Source organism: Carassius gibelio, chromosome B16 (genome assembly GCF_023724105.1).
Source record: "Carassius gibelio isolate Cgi1373 ecotype wild population from Czech Republic chromosome B16, carGib1.2-hapl.c, whole genome shotgun sequence".
Classification (NCBI taxonomy): Eukaryota; Metazoa; Chordata; class Actinopteri; order Cypriniformes; family Cyprinidae; genus Carassius; species Carassius gibelio.
This window is the reverse complement of record NC_068411.1, coordinates 5,357,145-5,378,766: the sequence shown is the minus strand read 5'-3', so window position 1 is coordinate 5,378,766 and position 21,622 is coordinate 5,357,145. Positions and strand designations below refer to the sequence as shown.

The 21,622-nt window shown below is 39.5% G+C and overlaps 2 protein-coding genes and 1 long non-coding RNA gene across 4 annotated transcripts in view; 1 reads left to right on the top strand and 2 right to left on the bottom strand.

Moving 5' to 3' along the window:
* LOC127974867 (uncharacterized) overlaps positions 1–7,649 on the bottom strand; it is a 42,603-nt gene extending 34,954 nt beyond the window's left edge. The window contains exon 1 of the mRNA XM_052578437.1: positions 6,935–7,649. Within this exon, the coding sequence (XP_052434397.1) occupies positions 6,935–7,251 (317 nt within the window). The 5' untranslated portion in view covers positions 7,252–7,649. The remainder of the gene's footprint in view (positions 1–6,934) is intronic.
* LOC127974859 (uncharacterized) lies at positions 1,193–9,648 on the bottom strand. The gene is made up of 9 exons (XM_052578425.1): positions 9,605–9,648; positions 5,714–6,125; positions 4,943–5,463; positions 4,135–4,437; positions 2,959–3,513; positions 2,493–2,587; positions 2,247–2,297; positions 1,634–2,003; positions 1,193–1,495 (listed from the first exon to the last, which is right to left on the bottom strand). The coding sequence occupies exons 3-9, from the start codon at positions 5,079–5,081 to the stop codon at positions 1,266–1,268; spliced, it is 1,743 nt and encodes a 580-aa protein (XP_052434385.1). The 5' UTR covers positions 5,082–5,463; positions 5,714–6,125; positions 9,605–9,648; the 3' UTR covers positions 1,193–1,265.
* A 674-nt stretch (positions 9,649–10,322) lies between these two features.
* Positions 10,323–13,034, top strand: LOC127974874 (uncharacterized). Of its 2 annotated transcripts, XR_008157394.1 has the most exons (5): positions 10,323–10,733; positions 10,877–10,911; positions 11,652–11,686; positions 12,116–12,165; positions 12,547–13,034. It is a non-coding gene; the product is annotated as an uncharacterized LOC127974874 (long non-coding RNA). The 2 variants fall into 2 exon arrangements; XR_008157393.1 differs by lacking the exon at positions 12,547–13,034 and having other exon boundaries at positions 12,116–12,361.
* The last annotated feature ends 8,588 nt before the right edge of the window (positions 13,035–21,622 follow it).

Sequence of the window (21,622 nt, the reverse complement as noted above, 5' to 3'; positions counted from 1 at the left end):
TTATTATTATTATTTTAATATATTAAATATTTACCTCGTGAGACATGGGCTGCGATTTATCTTCAGAAGTATCCATTTCTCAATTGTACACATACATCAGTCTGTTTCATCGTTATTTTCACAACATATTTTATTATTTTACACAGTAAAAAATGTGACTAATTTTAATATCTGTTTAATCTGATAATTAATGCAAAACAATAACAATATACATGGCTGCTCATAGACAGATAATAATTTATGCTGCAGATCTTTCACAAAACAAATAAACAGATAAAAACACACATGAATGCAAACAGCGATCTTTTATTTAAGGCAAACCTACCATAATTATATTACGTTTAATTGTACAGTTAGTTATAAATTATGTTATCAAATAAAGTTAATAAAACATGCTTTATCAGAAATCTCTGTGCATCGTTTGACAGTCAGAAACATTTATCTTACATAACAGAACAAAACCAGCTCTTCGAAAATGAAAAGTATTGCATATTTGAGTGGTTTGTGTTTGAAAGGAGAAATCCCTGTGGACCTGACATAACGCTAATCCGCATAATCAACAGAAGAATAAAGCAATCTCCGCGTTGTATCTTGATGAATTTCCACACAGAGGTACGCAAAATATAGGGAGGATGTTTCCCCATGTTTTTGATATACCACTATCGGCTGTTAAATTTGAAAATCATTAATTATATACATCTAGCCAAGTTTCGTATGTAAGTTTCCCTTACAGTTAATGCGAGCGTCGCAAGACCGGAAATAAGTACGCACACACTCGTGTCGCTGAAGCTCACTGGCACCATCTTGTGCACCTAGCCCATTGTCAGTACCTAAACTAACGTAGATCTGGTGGCCAGTAATATACTGTAAAATCTTTACTGGTCTTCATTGGGAAGTTTCTGTCAAGTTCCTCTAAATTACCATTTGAATTCAGCTATGCCTGGATTATTTCATCTGTGGCAAAAGGCCCCTTCCCTCAGTCCAGCTTAAACCACTGATGTTCTAAAATCTGCTCTAACGTCTTGGTTTGAGGCCTGACCAGACACTGCTCTATCAGATCTTGAAACTCTGTACAAGTTTTCAAAGAGGAAAAAGCTGGTTAGTCATGTATGCTCTTAATGACAGCATAGCACAGGCATGTTGTCATGTATGAAAAGCTTCTGGAAAGCATAGTATTTAGTACTGTATTCAATTTTAAACAGGGACAATCTCCTGTGTGTTACACTTACTGTACTTTAAATATCAATTATAATGTATTCTGTCTATCAGTTTTCCCTTTTATTTTTAGTAGCTGGGAAATTGAACACTCTGATATTGTGCCAAAAAGGTATGTTTGTATTATTGTTGTGTGCTGTTGTCTCACCACTGGAGAAATTTGGTATCAAAGGATGACGTGCTTTGGAGAGAAAAACACTCATGGGCTGGTCTCCGCTTACTATCTCCAAAAGTAACATAGCCAAAGACCAGACTGTTGATCCAACCGCCTGTTGATGATCTGTATAGGAAGCAAGAGATTAACAGAGCTCTGTCATTTCAGTTTCTAAAGTCATCTGTGAGCAATTAGTCTACTTTGAGATAATAAGCTTTGAATCATGTACATTTTTTGACATATTATAGCATTACATCAACTCACCTTCAGAGCAAGACATGTTAATACGTTTGCTACAGCTGAAGTCTATAAGTTTGAGCTGCAGTGTCTCTGTGTTGACCAGCATGTTGTCCGTCTTGATGTCATTGTGTAAGATGCCCCGTTCAATGCAGTGTTTGGCTGCAAGCACCGCTTGCCGCATTAAACCACGTGCCACAGATTCATCCAGACAACATCCATGGCACATGGTAAATTCCAGCAAGGTCTGACATGGATGTGGATATTCCATAACTATGACGAACTGATGTGGCTGATCAAACCACTCGATCATTTGTACAATGTAGGGGCTTTTCGGAGGTGCGCACACCATCACATTTATAACCACTTCTGACAGCAGAGGTTCTGTAGATCCAGGCTGGAAAAACAAATTTTGACCTTTCTCTTCTGTGTGTAATATTCACATTGAGATACAGCAGAGTCTAGAAGTCTGAAAATGCTTTTTCTTGTCACTATTTTCCATTACAAACTACACTAGTCAACAGTTTTTCTAAATTTGTATAGAATTTTTTTTTTTCAATCTGTTCACAGAGTTTTGAACCCAAATGTGCAATAAATGTAAGTATACAGTACTTATTAATATATTGTCTTGCCAACTTACCACATTAATAATGCTGTTCCATGGCTTCTTACGTATACATTTGATAGCAACCTGCGAAGAGACAAAATCGTTTAAAACATGTTTGATCAAAATAATCTGCAATTATCTCTGTTAATTTTTCGTAAAAAAAAAAAAAAAAAGTATGGAATATAAAATGAGTACAAAACAGAGACGAAAGGAAAAAGACAAAGACAAAACTAAAATACACAAAATGTTTAAAAAATAAATAAAGCAGGAGTAGTTTACCTTCTGGCCACTAAATCTGTGAGTCCCCTTATACACAGAACCAAAGGCTCCCTGTCCCAACTTCACTCCCATATCATAACGGGAGGAAAATGATGCTGAAAAAGAAAACATGCAGAAAGAACAGATGAGCACTACTTTGTTTTGATTATCTTACATTAACATTAACAAAAAGCAGACAGAGAAGTTATTCAGATAATGTTGATTTTATAAACTGTATTCCATATATTAGCTAAGAGCAGACTATAAAGGCAATCAGGGAACCAGGAAAATGATGATATACAAGGAAGTATGTGATTCAAAACAAACTCTGTCCACTAGAATACCACAGGATTAATTTTGAATACCAAACAAGGAATTAAGATACATGTCAGGAGCATAAATAATTTATATGTTCAGTAGGAACAAATATTAAAATTATGAAAAAGTAATGGAACATTATTATAGAAAGTAGTGACACTAGACTCACCTGCAGTTGGCCAAAAACCAGATAGGACTGGGACATGTTTTTGTTTAGAATTGTCCAGATCAGTGTCAGGTGTCCGCCTGCAGCTGCATGAACCAGAGGCAGATGACGGCTCGGGATCAATCAGATCCACAGCAGCTGTCAGAACGAGACTGGAGCCTGGAATGGGTTTTAGCTCAGGAACATCCAGACCCATGTCAGACCCATAGACTGGCATTATCTCCTGACTGGATGGTCCTGGGACAGATGTCAACTCAACTACAAGACCAGCTGGGCCTGGGTCAAGTGTTAAGTGTGACTGGAGGCTGAATGGATCTGGCTTAGAATCAGGTGGATTTTGGTTGGCCGTGACGGTCACCTCGAAACAAGATGGACCTGGATCATTCCTTGACAACCACAAGGGACCAGATAGACCTGGCTGGAGGTCCACTTGATCCCAGTGAGCTACTGGCTCAACTCGACATGAATCTGGGGCCAAGGAGGGAAACTTAACAGTCCTCCATGTTCGCTGAAAGAATGCTCGGATGTCTTTCTTCATCCTGATTTTTCTTTGTTTTTCTAAAATAAGAAAAAGAACAAGAAATTTCCACCAGAAACTGTACGTCCATTACTGAGGTCAGAAATCATGAACAAAGAAAAAATACAGTTCCACCTTAAAATAAAGATCCACATTAAATTAATTCTAAACTTGTATGGGATGTTTTAGCTCTGACATTGGTGGCATGTCATGCTATGTTTTTGTATTTTGTCCCTTAGAAATAAACATCAGGCTCTATTAATTTAATTATAAAAGCAGTACTAGATCCTCACATGCTACTGTACATGCAAATACTGATGAATTTCAGGAACATAAATATTATTTTTTTTACATTGTATATGTAGGTGTACTGTGTATATTAATTATGTATATATAAATACACACACATGTAGTATGTATTTTGAAAATATGTCCATGTATATACATGTATAGTCTTATTTTATATAAATTTATTTAATATATAAACAACATATATAAACATTTCTTGAATATATACATGCATTTGTTTGTATACATGATATACACAGTGTACACTACACACATATATTATGTTTATATTATGTGATTTTTTGCAATTAATCATTTGACAGCACTAGTAAAAATACAAGTAGACAGTAGACTAATAATGACAGTAGACTTACCAACAGGTGGCTCATAACCTGACTGATGTGGGGCAGGCATTGGCTCATTATTCAGTTTGGATGGGCCTGGGACAGGTGATGGCTCCAGATATGTTGGCTCAGCATTAAGTGTCAGCCATTCAATGCTGAATAAATCTGGCTGGAGATCTGAATTTTCCTGTTGAGCCACTGGGTCATTGGCAAATGGATCTGGAGCCACTTCGTTGCCCCTTTGGCAACAGAGAGCAGCACACTTAACAACCCTCCATGTTCGGCGGAAGAATGCACAGATGCCTTTCTTCTTCCTCTTTGTTGAATGTTTTCCTACAACAACAAAAAAAAAGGAAGAAGAAAGAAATAGAAACATAATTAAAAATTAGAAACTGTAAGTCAAATACTGAGTCTAGACATCATGAATAAGGAAGAACACTGGGTGAATACAGATGTTAGACGAGACAACTTGTAAAATGGACACGTACTGTGTGATTAATCATCTTGTGACTTTCTCATAATGAAAGAATATACATAAAGTTCAATTTAAACTACAAGGGATGACGCACTTGTGGTTTTTGATGCAATCTTGACACTAAATTTCACTTACTAAAAGTAAAATACAAGATAAATATACTGAACACTAATAAAACCACATCCTAAACTAGAATTAAACTAGAACTATATCCATCAATTCCCCGTGCTACATGTTGAATAGTATAAAAGGTATTATACATAAAGTTAGGAGCATATTATTAATTGGGCATAAGTGTAAAAGAGCAAACAAGTAGGTGAAATGAAAATCCCAAAAGGAGATGAAAAATGACAGTAGACTTACCAACAGCTGCCTCAAAACCAGATGGACCTGGGACAGATGATGGCTTGGGCTCGGTTAGATCCATGTGCGGTTTCATCTCAATACTGGTTAGACTTGGTACAGGTGTTACATCAAGACTAGATAGTCCTGGGATATTCATTGTCTCAGAAACCAGTTTGGATAGACCTGGATCCAGTGTTAACTTTAAATCGAGGCTGGATGGACCTGGGACAGGTGATGGCTCTGGATCAGCCTGATCACTGTCAGATATCACCTCAAGACTGGATGGTTCTGAGACCAATGACCCATCAGGATCAGCCGGATTGGTGTTAACTGTCAGCTCCAAACCAGATGGACATGGATCGATTGATAACGCCCATTCAAGGCCAGATAAACCTGGCTGAAGATCTGCTGGATCATCGGATGGAAATGGGGGCAATATATCGTCCCCGTAGCAGTGTAGGGTGCAAAGCTTTAAAGCCTTCCAAATTCGCCGGAAGAATGCATGGATGCATTTTGTCTTCCTCTTTTTGGTTTTTTTTCTAAGAAAAGAAGAAACAAAGAAATAAAAAGGTAAAAAGAAATTACTATGTTACCAGAAAATGCAAGTCAAATTCTGAGGCATAAACCATAGAAAGAAGAACAATGGATGAATACAACATTACATAGTGTGACACTGCTGTATTAGATTAACTATATGTACAAAAGAGTCTGTTTTTTCCACAGTTTTTACTATTCTATATATTAAGACTAGAGTTTTCATTTATATTTTATACTATCGTTATTCCTAACCTGTTGGGCGGTTCTCCATAGCGGCTGCTGTGGGAGAAGCCTGTTGTTCTGAAGAGCTTTTTCCTCCAGCTGTCTGTGGAGACTCACTCAACATCAGCTGAACATCAGCTGAACTTCTGCTGACACTGAGCTGCTGAAGTAGAGCTCCTCTGACTCTAACGCAGGAGAAACGCGTGTTGACTGTATCGATGTCAAACTTGCTGAATTTTAGTCAACTGTCCGTCTGGATGGACTTCGAGTCTCTGCTCAGGTGAACGTCTTCGCTTCTGCTCGGAATCTCACTGAACTGAAGTGATCTTCAGACTTCAGAGCGCGCGGGTGTACAGTTTACACCGTGTGACGTCATAATCTACTGACGTTCTCTCGGGGGAGGAGGGGGGCGGGCGTGTTTCAGTGAAGCGAGAAAAATTCGCTGTGGGACAACATATTAATTTAGTATCGTGGTATAGAGATAATTTATGGGACAAGAGTGTCACTGTGTCAACAAGTATCACAATACTTATTTATTTGATATTTTAATAGTTTTATTATTTTTGTCCATAAAATTGCTGAACACCATGGAACAGAACCTTGTTTATCACAATGTACATTTAAACATAAAAATGGGAAGTCCAAAACTGAATCAAGTTTAACACACCAAAATGGCTGAAGACAACTAAAACAGAAATAAATCACAACCTAGATATACCTATTGCAGAGTCAAAGTCAAAATGCAGAATCAAAAGTTTTGTTGCATCATGAAACATAAGAAACAATAACAACAATGTATGATGGTCAAAATATTGTGGCTATTCTCACATCCACTCAAAATTGCTCCCATATTCACCCGAGGTACTGCTGGCAGAGCTGTAGTTCCTGTATGATAATTTCACCTGGCGGTGCAGTTGTAACCAAATTATCGTTCCTCCTGGGGCACTGCTGGCGGTGCTGTTGTAGCTGATTGTTTCACCTGAGGCACTGCTGGTGGAGCTGTTGTAGCTGATCATTTCACCTGAGGCGCTGGTGGCGGTGCTGTTGTAGCTGTATGATCGTTCCACCTGAGGCGCTGATGACGGTGCTGTTGAAGCTGTATGATCGTTTCGCCTGAGACGGTGGTGGCGGTGCTGTTGAAGCTGTATGATCGTTCCACCTGAGGCGCTGATGGCAGTGCTGTTGTAGCTGTATGATCATTCCACCTGAGGCGCTGATTGCGGTGCTGTTGTAGCTGTATGATCATTTCACCTGAGGCGCTGATGGTGGTGCTGATGTAGCTGTATGACCGTTTCGCCTGAGGCGCTGATGGCGGTGCTGTTGTAGCTGTATGATCGATTTGCCTGAGGCGCTGGTGGCGGAGCTGTTGTAGCTGTATGATCGTTCCACCTGAGGCGCTGATGGCGGTGCTGATGTAGCTGTATGATCGTTTCGCCTGAGGCGCTGATGGCGGTGCTGTTGTAGCTGTATGATCGATTCGCCTGAGGCGCTGGTGGAGGTGCTGTTGTAGCTGTATGATCGTTCCACCTGAGGCGCTGATTGCGGTGCTGTTGTAGCTGTATGATCATTTCGCCTGAGGCGCTGATGGCGGTGCTGATGTAGCTGTATGATCGTTTCGTCTGAGGCGCTGGTGGAGGTGCTGTTGTAGCTGTATGATCGTTTTGCCTGAGGCGCTGGTGGAGGTGCTGTTGTAGCTGTATGATCGTTCCACCTGAGGCGCTAATGGCGGTGCTGTTGTAGCTGTATGATCGATTCGCCTGAGGCGCTGGTGGAGGTGCTGTTGTAGCTGTATGATCGTTCCACCTGAGGCGCTGATGGCGGTGTTGTTGTAGCTGTATGATCGATTTGCCTGAGGCGCTGGTGGCGGAGCTGTTGTAGCTGTATGATCGTTCCACCTGAGGCGCTGATGGCGGTGCTGATGTAGCTGTATGATCGTTTCGCCTGAGGCGCTGATGGCGGTGCTGTTGTAGCTAAATGATCACTTCACCTGAGGCGCTTCTGGTGGTGCTGTAGTTAACTGCAGGCTCGACCGCTGGGCACTGTAGAGGTGGTGCTGTTGTCAGTTGTGAGGTCATCCACCTGAAGTACCGCTGTGGTGGTGGCGGTGGTGATAGCTGTAGATTTAACAATGCTGTTTGGGCCGAACTAACAACATTATGACACGGTGCTTGTCAGATTAGTTAGATAATTAGAAACACAGGGCCATATTCCTGTAAACAGCTGAAGTTAGGGTGGAAAAAAATGTTGGGATGAAAGGATGTTAGTGAGTAGGGTGTGTTGCAAGATGCGGGGGGGGGGAGGTTGGGAGGTAGAGCATGAAAAGAAGATTTAAATAGAATTGGAGGCTGAAGGGAGACCGGCTGGTCTGCAATAGTGAAGACTAAATAATACAGAAGACATGTCACTCCTTTAGTTTTGGGTGGCGTGAGGGACAGTGAATGGGCATCTGTAATTTAGAAGTAGCCGTAGAAAATTATTAGAAAACATGGAGCCGTATTTCTGATAGTTTCTCTTTACTTATTAAGCCATACCAGCATATGAGGCTATATGACATGGCAAAATCAGTTAATACATAAAATCAATCCGTGCACAAGTCTTTAATACATACGAGTCAAGGGGGGGAACAATTTAGACTGTTTAATTTGACCAGTCTGCATGTCTTTGGGCTGTGAGCCGTATTGCTTAAATCAGCTGAAAGGAAGGGTATAGGAATGGATGTTGGGATGAAAGGATGTTTGTGAGAGGAGTTATGAACGAAATGTGAGCATAGAGAAGAGAGATCGGTTGAATGAAAGTAGGTGGAATTACGTCTTGCCTGCCGCTAGGGGGCGCTGTGGTTTGATGCTGTGGAGGAGAATTCACGTGACGTCACGTGTGACGGAGAGTAGAGTTGCCGGAAGTGCTGGGGGGCTAAAAGTTTGTTATGACAGAAGTTTAATTGAACTCAATATAGTAGAAATAACTGTTTGTCATCTGCACGATTGAACTGGATACCTTGGATTTAAGGGCGTGTTGAAGGCGACCCGTGGTTCAGTTGTCCTCGGCTCTGGATTCTAGAAGACGTGCAATGAGAGCGCTGGAGAAGCGTGAGCGAGCGGCCGCGACGGGAGCGGGAATTCAGTTTCGGCGTTCACCGCGCTAATGAAGATGGCGAATTCGGCCTGCGGATCTCACTGGCGGAGAGCAAGGAGGTTGGGCTCAGGATCCGCCTGAGATGAGTGTGTGAGTGGGCGCTCGAGGCCCAGAATGTGGATGATCGAACGCGAACGCTCTGAAAGAGACTGTGATCAGAATGATGAGAGGTGATCGTCGAGTGTCGTCAGTGACGATGAATCAAACAGCGTGCCGTTCAGACCAGGCAAGTACACCTGTCCTTCTCGAGAACGAGACTAGCAGAGTGGTGTGACGTGGCCCGGTATATATGGAGGATTGGAAGTCAGGTGATTGTTTGAGGCGTGGCCCTGCTCCCGAACTTCAGTTAACCTCACTTAACCCCATGTTGTAACAAATAAAAAAAAAAATAGGTTACTGGTTATTTATCTAAAACAACTAAACAAGTCAAAACTATCAGATGTGTTTTCGTTAAGCAACACGCGAAAAAGATGTGAGAGCTTGTAGCATTACAATTTAAAAAGGTGTTTTGTTACCAGCTAGAAAAGAAAGCATTTATCACTTATACCTTACCTCAAACTAAAAAAGAAACAAATGTAAAGCGGCGATACAAACCAGAAAACTTGGCATTTTTCACGATGTTATAAAAAGTTAAAACAAAAGAAAAAAGAGGTAGGTATTACGCGGATCTAAAATAAAATCCATCAGACAAGAAACTTGTCAAATCTATGTTGTACTTTACCACTAACCACCATTTTAAAAAGCGAGACTGTTAGTGACAGAGTTAGACGAAAGAAAAAAATATCTCACAGCAAAGTGTTAAGACATCTCCGTTGAGCGATCCTGACAGCACCGCAGACACACTTAGAATGAGGCTCGGGGGAATGCTCCGAAAAAAAAAAACACGCCTCCAGAGCTTGAGACTGCCCCGCTGTAGGTGTGATAGCAGCGTCAATTTGGGCTTAACAAGTGTTTAAAAATAGGATTTTGTTGAATCAAATTTATCCGTACCTAGTTGTAAAATACGAAAGGTGTTTTTTGTGAATTGAAAAATTGGACAGCTAATCTGTAACAATGGCTACGACATCATTACCTAAAACTCCTGAGAAGACCCAGCCGGCACATGACCGACCTTCAACGTTGAAATATGGTTGAAATAAGGTCAGTTGTGGTTTCAACGTTGAAACAACGTTGATTCAACGTTTAAAGCTGAATGGTTGAAAAACATCCAGCACATGACCAACTTTCAATGTTGAAATATGGTTGAAATAAGGTCAGTTGTGGTTTCAAAGTTGAAACAACGTTGATTCACCGTTTAAAGCTGAATGGTTGAAAAACATCCAGCACATGACCAACTTTCAACGTTGAAATATGGTTGAAATAAGGTCAGTTGTTTTAATGAAACAACGTTAAAAATGTTTAATGCTAAATGGTAGAAAAAGGTTAACAAGTTAACAAAAATTATTTATATTAAATTATTTAAATTAATTATTATTTTAATAGCATTAAAAAATATTTTAGTCATGATACCTATTCTAAAATGTTAAATATTATCATCATTAACAACAATAAAACTATACATTTCGCTGCTTTATCACACTGAAACAACTCCCATTGGTAGTTTTATTTTATTACTTCTATCGTGATTGGTTAATCTGGCTGTCATTCAGGAAACTGGACAATGAATCGGTTCGCGCTTTTCTACATTTAAAAATATGACCGTTATTGTCGTCTTTCTGTGAGTGAGGCGGCTAACTGTGAGCTGCTGCTCGTTATAACTGACTGCTCGGTCGGTCCCGAATTATTTCATATTTGCCTGTACATTTTTTATTTATTTCGAGCGAATTTGAGTCGTGACATGTCAATGGAGAACAAAAACTGTGAACACAAGAAGGGTCAGGTGTTCTGCGAGGTCCTGAAAACATCCTGTCAAAATGAGGTAAGAAAATCGCTAACTTTATCTTTATCATCTTTTGAAAATAGTAAAGTATTACCAGAGTTTACAAATGGGTAGTTTAAAGGACATGTAACCTGCAGATAAATAAATACCCGTGTGTCTATTTTTGCATTGCTTTATCACAGATGATCAAGTTAGATGCTCACCTAATGTGTTGCTGGTGAGTTGTGTTAATGTCTGTCTTTTAGAGATTTTCCCATATTTTCCTGATATGAATCCCATGCATTAGGTGTGTTATATATGTTTGTATTCTTATATTAGTTTCAAAGTGTTTTCTGCAACATATAAGTGCAAATGTCGGTATTTAAATAATATAATTTTAATGAATTAATGAAAATGAAAAAAAAAAAAAAGGATTGTTTAAAGCCATGGTTCTCAAAGTGTCAGGCCCCCTCTAGTTGTTATGCAGGTGAATCACTAAATTAAACTAATTAATGTTAATATATTTTAACTTAATCTTTGAGTAAGTTTTTTTTTTTTTACACATTTAAGTATGTTACAGTTAAAGTACAGTACAGTTTTGTAACTTTTGTTACATAATTACATTTAAAATTACATTTTAATTTAAACTTTTTTTTTTCATTTACCTGTGTATGTAAGCACAGTTGTAGTGTTAATGTTCAAACTGTATTTACCATGGTAAAGTGTCTGACAACAATTAATATTCTTATTAGAATAAAACTGCCTCATTGTAGACCTGTAGCTGAATAGTTTGGCCTACTACGCTGCTGAAATGTAATGTTGGTCATTATGGTGCAACTTAATATTTAATAACAAATATTTTCTGAAGTGGTACTTGGTATAAAAAGTTTGAGAACCAGTGGTTTAAAGAAATGGTATAATATGAAATCCTGCTTTTTAAGAACTTTTCAGTAAACCATTTCTTCTTTCCCCTTGTAGAGTCATCGAGGATCCAGCTTGTTCTTTAAACATTGGTAAGAAATTGTTCTTCTGCTACATTGCACTGTCACTTCTGCTAGAGATGCTTTGACCTTTTGTGATAGGTTTTGGTTGTGCTTAGTTTAATACAAATGCACTGAATTTGATTTGACTACACTGTTTGGTTTTACTACACTGTAATGTTAGTGTTCTGATTAAAACAGTGTAACTGGGGGCTCTGAAAACACTGCTTGTGAATAATTTGTTAATATTGTACATTTTCATCTGAATACATTAAATAAGTGTTTAATGAATAGTGTTGTCCACTTTGTTTCCAACCTCACTGTTACTGAACTGTAAAGTGAAAATATTGTGTGTTTATTTTGCATTCAGTTTTCATTTAAATATATTTCACAATATCAAAGTTATTGTCAAACATTGTGAACATACCTAAACTCACTGGTTAAATCTTATGTGCCCTCCAGAAGTTTGCACTCTGCAAGTGAACGACGCCTTGTGGTGCCATCCCAAAGAGGTTCAAAATCACTCTCCCTGACCTTTTCCTGGACTGTGCCCAGCTGGTGGAATCACCTCCCAATCTCAATCCGAACTGAGTGTTTACTCATTTTCAAGAAACATCTTAAGACTCATCTTTTTCACCAGAACTTAACCAACTAATGCTAGCACTTTTCCTTCTTTTCTTGTCTTTTTTATATATATATATATATATATATATATATATATATATATAAAAAAAACCTGGCTATGCGTTCTGTACTAGACTAACTGAGACTTGTCATGGCACTTGTATACTGTTGTTGTTCGCTTGTACACCTGACTGCTTCTGTTGTTCTTATTTGTAAGTCGCTTTGGATAAAATCGTCTGTTAAATGATTAAATGTAAATGTTTATACAGGACGGTACAGAAAGTGCACAAGTGGGAGAGAGTGGAGGGGACGGCGTCAGAAAGGACCTAGCGCTGGGACTCTTTCAAGGATCACCCGAAGCACAACCACACTGTATACACTAAGGTGCTGGTTCTAACATTTTAGAGTGCCCTTCGGTAGAAATCTCATTCTGCATTCCCCACGGTAAAGAAGACACAGTCCGGGGGGGTTCCCATTAGAAATCAACTGGTGGAAGGTTCCCTTCTCGAACCGTTCAACACATTTTCACTGCACAAATGTACACAACTCTTGTAATGAGACACATTACTAAAACATGTTTTTGACAGAAACTGTAGGTTTCCACCAAAATAAAAGATCCACTGGTTTCAGTCATAAAGGTACAAGGGTTTGTCTTGTAAGTGCTGCAAAAAATATGCATTTATGTGCCAAATTATTTCACAAAAACCTTTAAATATTATTGTATTTGGATTGTTCTACTACCTGTTTTTAGCATTACCTCCATTCATACTCTGCATAATAAAGTGTGGGATTATTTTCATCTGTTTCCAAAATTTAACTGCTGTTTGACAATTTTGAGCATGTGGTAGTTTATTGAAGTTGTTTGTAAAGCCATTGCTGCCAGTCATTAGATTTTTAGCCTTGCCTGTACATTGTTGATCTAAATACCAACTAGGATCTAGGTGTATTTACACACGGTGCAAGGTACGACGGGGAAACAACGTTGTGTTATCAACGCTGATTAACTTTTCAAAATCAACACCTCATTCAGCTTTCATCCCAGGGCTGCAGCACGACCCTAATTCACCCATAATGCAGGTAAGACGGTGAAACAGCGTCGCGATTTCAACGGTGAATCCACGTCGTGATTTCAACGTTGATCCAATTGGCAAAATCGAAAGGTTTTTCAACGTTGATTCAACGTCGGGAGTTCAACAGTGAATCAGCGTTGTGATTTCAACCGTACATCAACGTCACGATTTCAACGGTGAATCAACGTCGTGATTTCAACGTTGATCCAATTTGCAAAATCGAAAGGTTTTTCAACGTTGATTCAACCATGGTACCTGACGTTGTTTCAACGTTGAATCAACGTTGAAATGCCGGCTGGGGAGTGTCGAGTTAGATATGGAACAGCTAATGCTGGCCCCGAGGAAGGTAAAACATGGTCCGTGTCTGGCCAATTTCCTCCACGAACCTTTGGACAATGTTAAGCGTGAGTTTCATCTATCCGGCAATCGTATTTGTAGTTACGATTTTGACAAGAGCAACCGCGAGGTCAGACTGAGCACCGTGGATAGTGCTCGGGGATCACAGTAACAAGTATGCTGATGATTATATATATATTCTTTGCAGCGACCGCCTCCTGGATTTACCTGAACGCGCATGGCCAATATCTGAAGCGGACCATCTTAAATACTATAAGATTAAATTTTTGTTTCAGTGGAAAGACGTGCCTGCGTTAGAGGAGATATTTGGAAAGATAGAAAAAATGTTTAAGTGGTGCGAGGCGTTTGACAGATACAACAACATAAAAGCGAAACTGTTTCACCCTGAATGGTGTGTGGCCAGCCGGAGAGGGACTCACGTGGCCCCGCCTACCATCTATAATCATTAAATACGCACGTCAGGCACCTCTGTGGAAATAGACTTTGAGCGACATCACCACCACCAACATGACTCAAGAAAATACTTCGCCACCTCCACACTTTGTATGCGATGACAACGCATCAGACCAGTGGTCAATGCCGGACAAAGATGCCTGGCTGAACAAATTCTGTACAGAATTCGGATACCATAACCTCGCCTTCCTCGCAAAGTACAATCCGCCACCTCCCCACGCTGGACCATCTGACACGGCAAATTCTGAAAACGTCTCGGACACCGTAGACGGTTGCATCAGGGTGATTGGACATAAAATCATTAAAGCTGTGGTTGCCATAATTCTGGAACATCTGGTTGACAAGCAGCTGAAGAAAGATTGTTACAGATGTCAGGTCGATCATCCTTCCCAAACACAACATTGATGTCTCTATGAGGCACCTGCGTACTTTTTTCTGGGATGTTTTGAACAACTCTCGCATAAATTATGTAAACCTGATCTGAAACTCATTCTGGCACAAACCTTGAAACTGTTTGGTTTAACACCTCATCAGCAAAGAATTCAGGGGGTTGTCGACGGTGTTCTGTGTGAGCTCAGAGATGAGATGTACATAGTGGAAGGTCTGGCAGAACTCCGAACGAAACTTGTGGATGAAACTTGCGAACAGGCCATTTACGACGCCGTTGACAGCTGGAAGAAGAGTACACCTGCTGATTCTGATTAACCGCGGGGCATGGGTAACCTCTGCAGCACAAACTGTCTGGAAAAACTCATATTTAAACAAAGAATTAAGAGTGAAATAACTTTTTTATTGTATAAAATTATAGATGATGAGAGTGAATGTTATGTGGACAAAGGTTTAACGAAATTAAAAAAACTTTTCATTTTCACTCAATATCCTGTTCATCTTGAGTACCTATAAAGTAGTACTGCATCCTTCATAACTCCAAAAAGTATTTAGTTTTATTATATTCAAAAGAGAAAGAATCTGTACCGATTTTTCACGGAAAAACACTAGCGCCTGGAGGCGTTACGTGTGGGCGGAGCTAAAGAATCACGAGCGCCAGTAGGCTTTTGTGTTGAGAGCGTTTGGAAGCTGTGACAGCTGTGAAGGCTGAAACTGAATGAGAGCAGCAGCAGCAACAACTCGCTTCGAGCGGGGCTCGAACCCGGGTCTCCGGGAGGGGAGGGGGACACACTAACAAGGAGGCAGAGATATTTTAAGCAGTTTTACTCACCGCCTGTGGTTCCAACACACAATCATGACCCTTTTTCGTTGGGATTGCATCATCCTTAAGAAATAAACTATACGCAAATCCATCGTCAAACTGGGCTTTGTTTGTAAAACAAGCATTTTAGAAATGCAGGGAACAAACACAAACACATGCTCCGATCAAACTCCGTTGATGCTCTGTAAAAATAAACTCCATCCACTGGTCCCTTGATGCTGTTTTTTCTTTGGTAATCTGTGCAGGGTTGTCTTGCCCTGGCAACCAAAAACACACTCCTTTTGTGACATTTCGCGACGCTCTCGCTCTGATCAGTGATTGTCTGTGCACAGCCTCTCTGTGCTCTGCTACTCCGTCAAACCTACAACTTAATTCTTGAAACTCAGTATGCATGAAATAGCATTTCACCCCCCCTTTAATGAAAAAAGTGTACTACAACCCAGCACACCCTGGTTCTTTGGGAGGTAAAGAACGATTAAAACACGGTGTACTACAGGAATACGGGGTAACTCTGAAGGATAAAGAAATATCAGATTGGCTATCATCTCAGGACACTTATACATTACACAAGACAGCACCTATCAAATACAAACGGAATAGAGTGATAGTGTACGGAAAAGATGTACAGTTTCAAGCAGATCTTGTTGGCATGTCTGCTTTTTCGAAAGAAAACGACGGTATAAAATTTGTACTGACTTGTATAGATGTTTTTAGCAAGTATGCTTGGGTGCGTCCGGTGAAGAATAAGTCAGGTGTAGAGGTGACGAAAGCATTCGCTTCTATACTCAAAAATTACAGACTGATAAAGGTACAGAATTTTTTAACAAACATTTCCAACAACTGATGAAAAAGTATAACATACATCATTTTGCTACGGCAAGTGATGTAAAAGCGTCTTGTGTTGAGCGATTTAACCGTACATTTCGTTCGAAAATGGCACGGTTTTTAACGGCTATCAATTCAAAGCGTTACTACAATATCTTACAAGATCTTATAGAAGGATATAACGCCAGTTATCACAAAAGTATTAAAATGCGACCGTTGGACGTTAATAAAGAAAATGAGACAGATGTGTTCAATAATCTGTATGGGAAGTTACGAAAAGGAACACCTATCCTTAAGTATAAAATAGAAGATGTAGTTAGAGTTTCAAAAGTTAGAGGTGTATTTTCGAAGGGGTATGAACAGAATTACACCGAGGAATATTTCACTATAGCCGCTCGTATACCACGAAACCCTCCAGTGTACAGACTACAAGATTATGACAGCGATGTTATCGACGGTTGCTTTTATGAAAAGGAATTACCAAAAATCATTGTAAACCAAGACAAATCGTTTAAAATAGAAAAGAGAAAAAAATAGAAATAGAAAAAAGAGTGGTCGCCAAGTGTTTTGTCTTGTCAAGTGGCTGGGCTGGCCTACTAAGTTTTCCTCATGGTTACCAGAAAAGGAGATCGTGGACATACAGAATCCATTAAAGTAAAACCCGAGGAGTCATAAGTAGCATTTGTGAAAAACTACACCATGAGTGAGGGCGGCTTTTATATCACGCTACCTTGTCATCTATGGATGTTTACCCTGAAAATCGTATCTCAAATTACAAAACAAGACTAGCAAGAAGTATGAACCTCAAGGGCTAATGGGAAGTCGGTTTAATTTAATTTTATTATCCTGTTTCCTGGTACACTTTTAATGAGGAGGATGTCGCATTTATTATTAACACCGACCCTAATATACTGGGATATGATGAGAGACATTACAAAGAGGACAGTGATGTGATTATCTACATTAAAGAAAAAAATCTACAAAATGTATCTAAAGTGTGCAATAAATTAAAGCCGGGTTATTATGAAGATGTACTATTTCTGGTTAGAGAAATGCCAACGCCAACCTTCCACCAAAAGTCACACTTGGATACGATCACATCAAAAACAGGATATTTCTAAAAGCACCGACAAACACATCTTTGATATTTTATGGGAAGTTGGCTATTATTCTAGGATTAAACTCTGGTGTGTCTCTAGGAACTGCAAAGCAGCCACCCGAAAATAGTTCTGACGGCGCACCTGTCGTCACATACGCACCGCATCAAGCTGACATAGAAGGTGCATTTTATAGCATGTACATATACAGTGATATGATCGAATATCAACCAGTAGGTGATTCATACGTACCGCTACTGAGAACTGTACATATAGACGGTACATCTAACGACAGCGTCAGTGTTAGATTCGACAATCCGCATTACGTACCTGTGAATAAATCTAATATTACAGATATTTGCATTGAGGTTAAAGACGATCAGAACAAACACGTGTGTTTCACTTATGTTAAGTTGTGGCTAAACTTCACTTCAGACCGGTGAAATAAGTTTTAGTTTTAGCAAAACTATTACGCAGCTATGGACCCTGAGCGATATGTTACATACTACAGGAACCAGGCGGGTAACGGGTTACCAGGATACGCAGGCGGTCCTGTTATGTACGGAGCAGGCATTGGTGGCATCTTCAAATCTCTTTTTAGGACGGCACTACCTCTGTTGAAAAGAGGTTTTAGTATAGTAAAACCACATCTAAAAACTGCTGCTAGAAATATAGCTAGCGATGTTGTGACCAGCGCTCTATCAAGATTGTATAACGACAATAATAATAATAATAATAATAATAATAATAATAACGGACAAAATGGCAATGGGTTAATGGTGATGTCACAAGGTTCTTTTAAACCACCGGGTGAGCGTCTACGTAGGGGGAGTGGCCGTGTGAAGAAAGCTAAACATCGCAGTAACAAACGCGCTGCCCCAAAACGTAGCAGGCGTCCCCGAACACTAAACGTGTAAAGAAAACCGTCCGTACCAAAAGACTTCTGAACACTTTTTTCTAATCATGGCTCTATTCCATCGCATGTCCGAGGAGTGTATTAAATCAGAGTTAGACTTATTTACGATCCCCATGACACAAACGTCCATTGAAAAAAATACTTACGTCGAAATACCACCTCTATCCGCAATAACCGATTCATCACCGTTAGAATTTTTTATCGCTGGCAGAGGATTATTTGGATCTTAATAACACTCTTTTATACACTAGACTCAAAATAACCGGACCCGACGGTTCTAATATACCAGATAGATCACCTGTCGGTTTAATAAACTATCCGGGAGCATGTATATTCTCACAGGTGGATGTGTCTCTGGGGGATCGTCTGATAACCCAGAGTTCCAGTACCTACCCCTACAGATGTTTGATTGAAGCTCTGATTAATTTTGGAACAGATACACTCGAAAGTTTCTTTTCAGCCGGTTTGTTCTACAAAGAAAATAATATGGCACATGGATGCTACTGACCCCGCTGGAGAAAATACGGGTTAATGAAGAGAGCTGCATTTACCAATGCTAGTAATGTCATAGAATTACTAGCCCCCATTCATAGTGACATTTTCTTTCAAGAAAAATTAATGTTGAACGGTGTAGATATAAAAATAAGAATGACAAGAGCTAAAGATGAGTTCTGTCTAATGCGCGATGACGCAGTTGCTTATAGAGTCAATATTGTGTCAGCATCTCTTTTTGTCAAAAAAGTTACTGTTTCACCAGGCGTCCGGTTGGGGCATGCTCAGGCGCTTCTAGGCACTACTGCCAAATACCCCATAGACCGTGTGTGTGTGAAGAATTTTTCTATCCCAGCCGGTTCTCGCGTATCTAATCAAGAAAATCTTTTTCTAGGGACACTACCAAAATCAATCATTTTAGCAATGACCGAAAATTCAGCCTTTTCAGGGGCGTATGATAAAAACCCCTTTGCTTTTAAACATTTTAACCTGGAGTTTTTGGCTTTATATCAAGACGGCGTCCAAATTCCATCCAAACCGTTTCAACCGGAATATGAGAGTGGATCAGCCGTTAGGGACTTTTATCAACTCGTGACGGCTACCAGAAGACATCTTAAAAATCAACCTCTTGTAATAGATCGTCAGGATTTTCTAAATGGATACACGCTCTACGCATTTAATTTGACCCCTGATGAAGATTGCTCGAATCATGTTTCACTAATTAAATCGGGAAATATTAGACTAGAAGCACGATTCAGACAACCTCTCAGACAATCCATAACCATTATCGTATATGCGATTTTTGATTCAATTGTTGAAATATCCAATCGAAGACAGGTGTTAGTGGATTATTACTGAGGAGGAAGGAAAATGAATACAGTTCAATTAACGTCTGTTATGGAAAAGATTGATCACAATACAAGTTTTTTAGGAGTGCTCCCCAGTGCTTATCTACCCAAACTGACCATAAAGAAAACCCCGTCTATGCTTATTTTTAACTCTGACCCCTCCACAAAACTGGGGTTGCATTGGTTAGCAATTTACATAACCGAGGACGGCGTGAGCTGCTTTTTTGATACCTTTGGAGGATCTCCAAAAGATCCCCGTTTTCCAAAGACTGTACAAACCTTTTTAAAAAACAACTCTATCTGTGTACAATACTCTAACAAACAGGTTCAAGACTTCACATCCAATACTTGCGGAAAACATTGTGTTTTTTCTGTATCACATGTCAAAGGGTTATGATTATGAAAATGTTGTTAAACTGTACCATGATGATCTGATTAAAAATGATAATATGGTTGCAGAATGAAACCTTCTCTCTGCGATACATTTAATTATATTAAGTGTGTACAAAATTGTAAAAGGTGTCTTTAGTGCGTCTAGAACTGTGTTATTATTTTATGTTTAATAAATAAAAAAATGCTATGTAATCTTGAATGTCAACAATATGTTTGTACTGTATAAATAAAGACAACGTATAGAAAGACATCTTTTTTTTGTCTTTTTTATTAACATCAAAAACTTAATACATAACACAACACAATTATTTCAAAAACATATTTACACACACACACAAAAAATAAATAAAAAATTAAAAAGATAACCAGGCAGTAGTATCGAGTGAGGGCCGATTTTTCCCGGAAAAAAACACGAATGCCTGGAGGCGTGACGTGTGGGCGGAGCTAAAGAATCACGAACACGAATAAGCTTTTGCTTTGAGCTCGCTTGGAAGCTGTGACACCGTGATGACAAAACCAACCAAAACAAACCATGTCTAACAGTCAGATTCAGCATATATTTATGATCCAGAAACAGATCCAGAGGCTGAAATTTAACAAGAGCAGCATCAGCAACAACCTCTCTATGTGCTATGTACTGAAACTGTATATATTTGCTTAGCGGTTTTGGAAAATACCTAAGTTCCACTTTGTCAATTTTTTTTTTTAAAGCTGTACATGTGAAAAGTGCAGTTTGATGACAACATCGCATGTTGTTTACTTGATGTGCTTACGCACCGATAGGTAAGTTAACAACACAGAGATATTTGAAGCAGTTTTACTCGTGCAGTTTGATGACAACATCGCATGTTGTTTACTTGATGTGCTTACGCGCCGATAGGTAAGTTAACAACACAGAGATATTTGAAGCAGTTTTACTCGTGCAGTTTGATGACAACATTGCATGTTGTTTACTTGATGTGCTTACATGCCGATAGCTAAGTTAATAACACAGAGATATTTGAAGCAGTTTTACTCACCGCATGCGGTTCCAACACACGATCGTGACCCTTTTTCGTTGGGACTGCATTATCCTTAAGAAAAAAACGATATGCAAATCCGGCGTCAAACTGGACCTTGTTTGTAAAACAAGCATCTTCGAAATGCAGGGGAACAAACACTTGCACAACTCCGTTGATGCTCTGTAAAAATAAACTCCATCCACTGGTCCCTTAATGCTGTTTCTCTTTTGGTAATCTGTGCAGGGTTGTCTTGCCCTGGCAACCAAAAACACACTCCTTTTGTGACATTTGGCGACGCTCTCGCTCTGATCAGTGAAGTCTGTTGTGCTCTCAGTGCTCTGCTATACGGGAGCGCACGCTCTTCCGGCAGACGTGCCCTCAGGACCCATATAAGGAAATTCCGCTCCATCTAACGTCACACAGAGCCATACTCTAAAAAAACTTTCCGAAACTTGTGACAAACCGGAAGGAGTATTTTCGGAACAGAAATACTCCTTCAAACGTACAACTTAATTTTTGAAACTTTGTCCATGTTTTGCATGGGAATCCCAACTCTTTTAACAGTATAAAAAACTCAGTATGCATGAAATAGCATTCCACCCCCCCTTTAAGGGTTTCAACCGTGCGTTTAACCTGCGGATTCATGATAGTGGAAAAGTGGCAAAAGCATCCAGAAATTCATC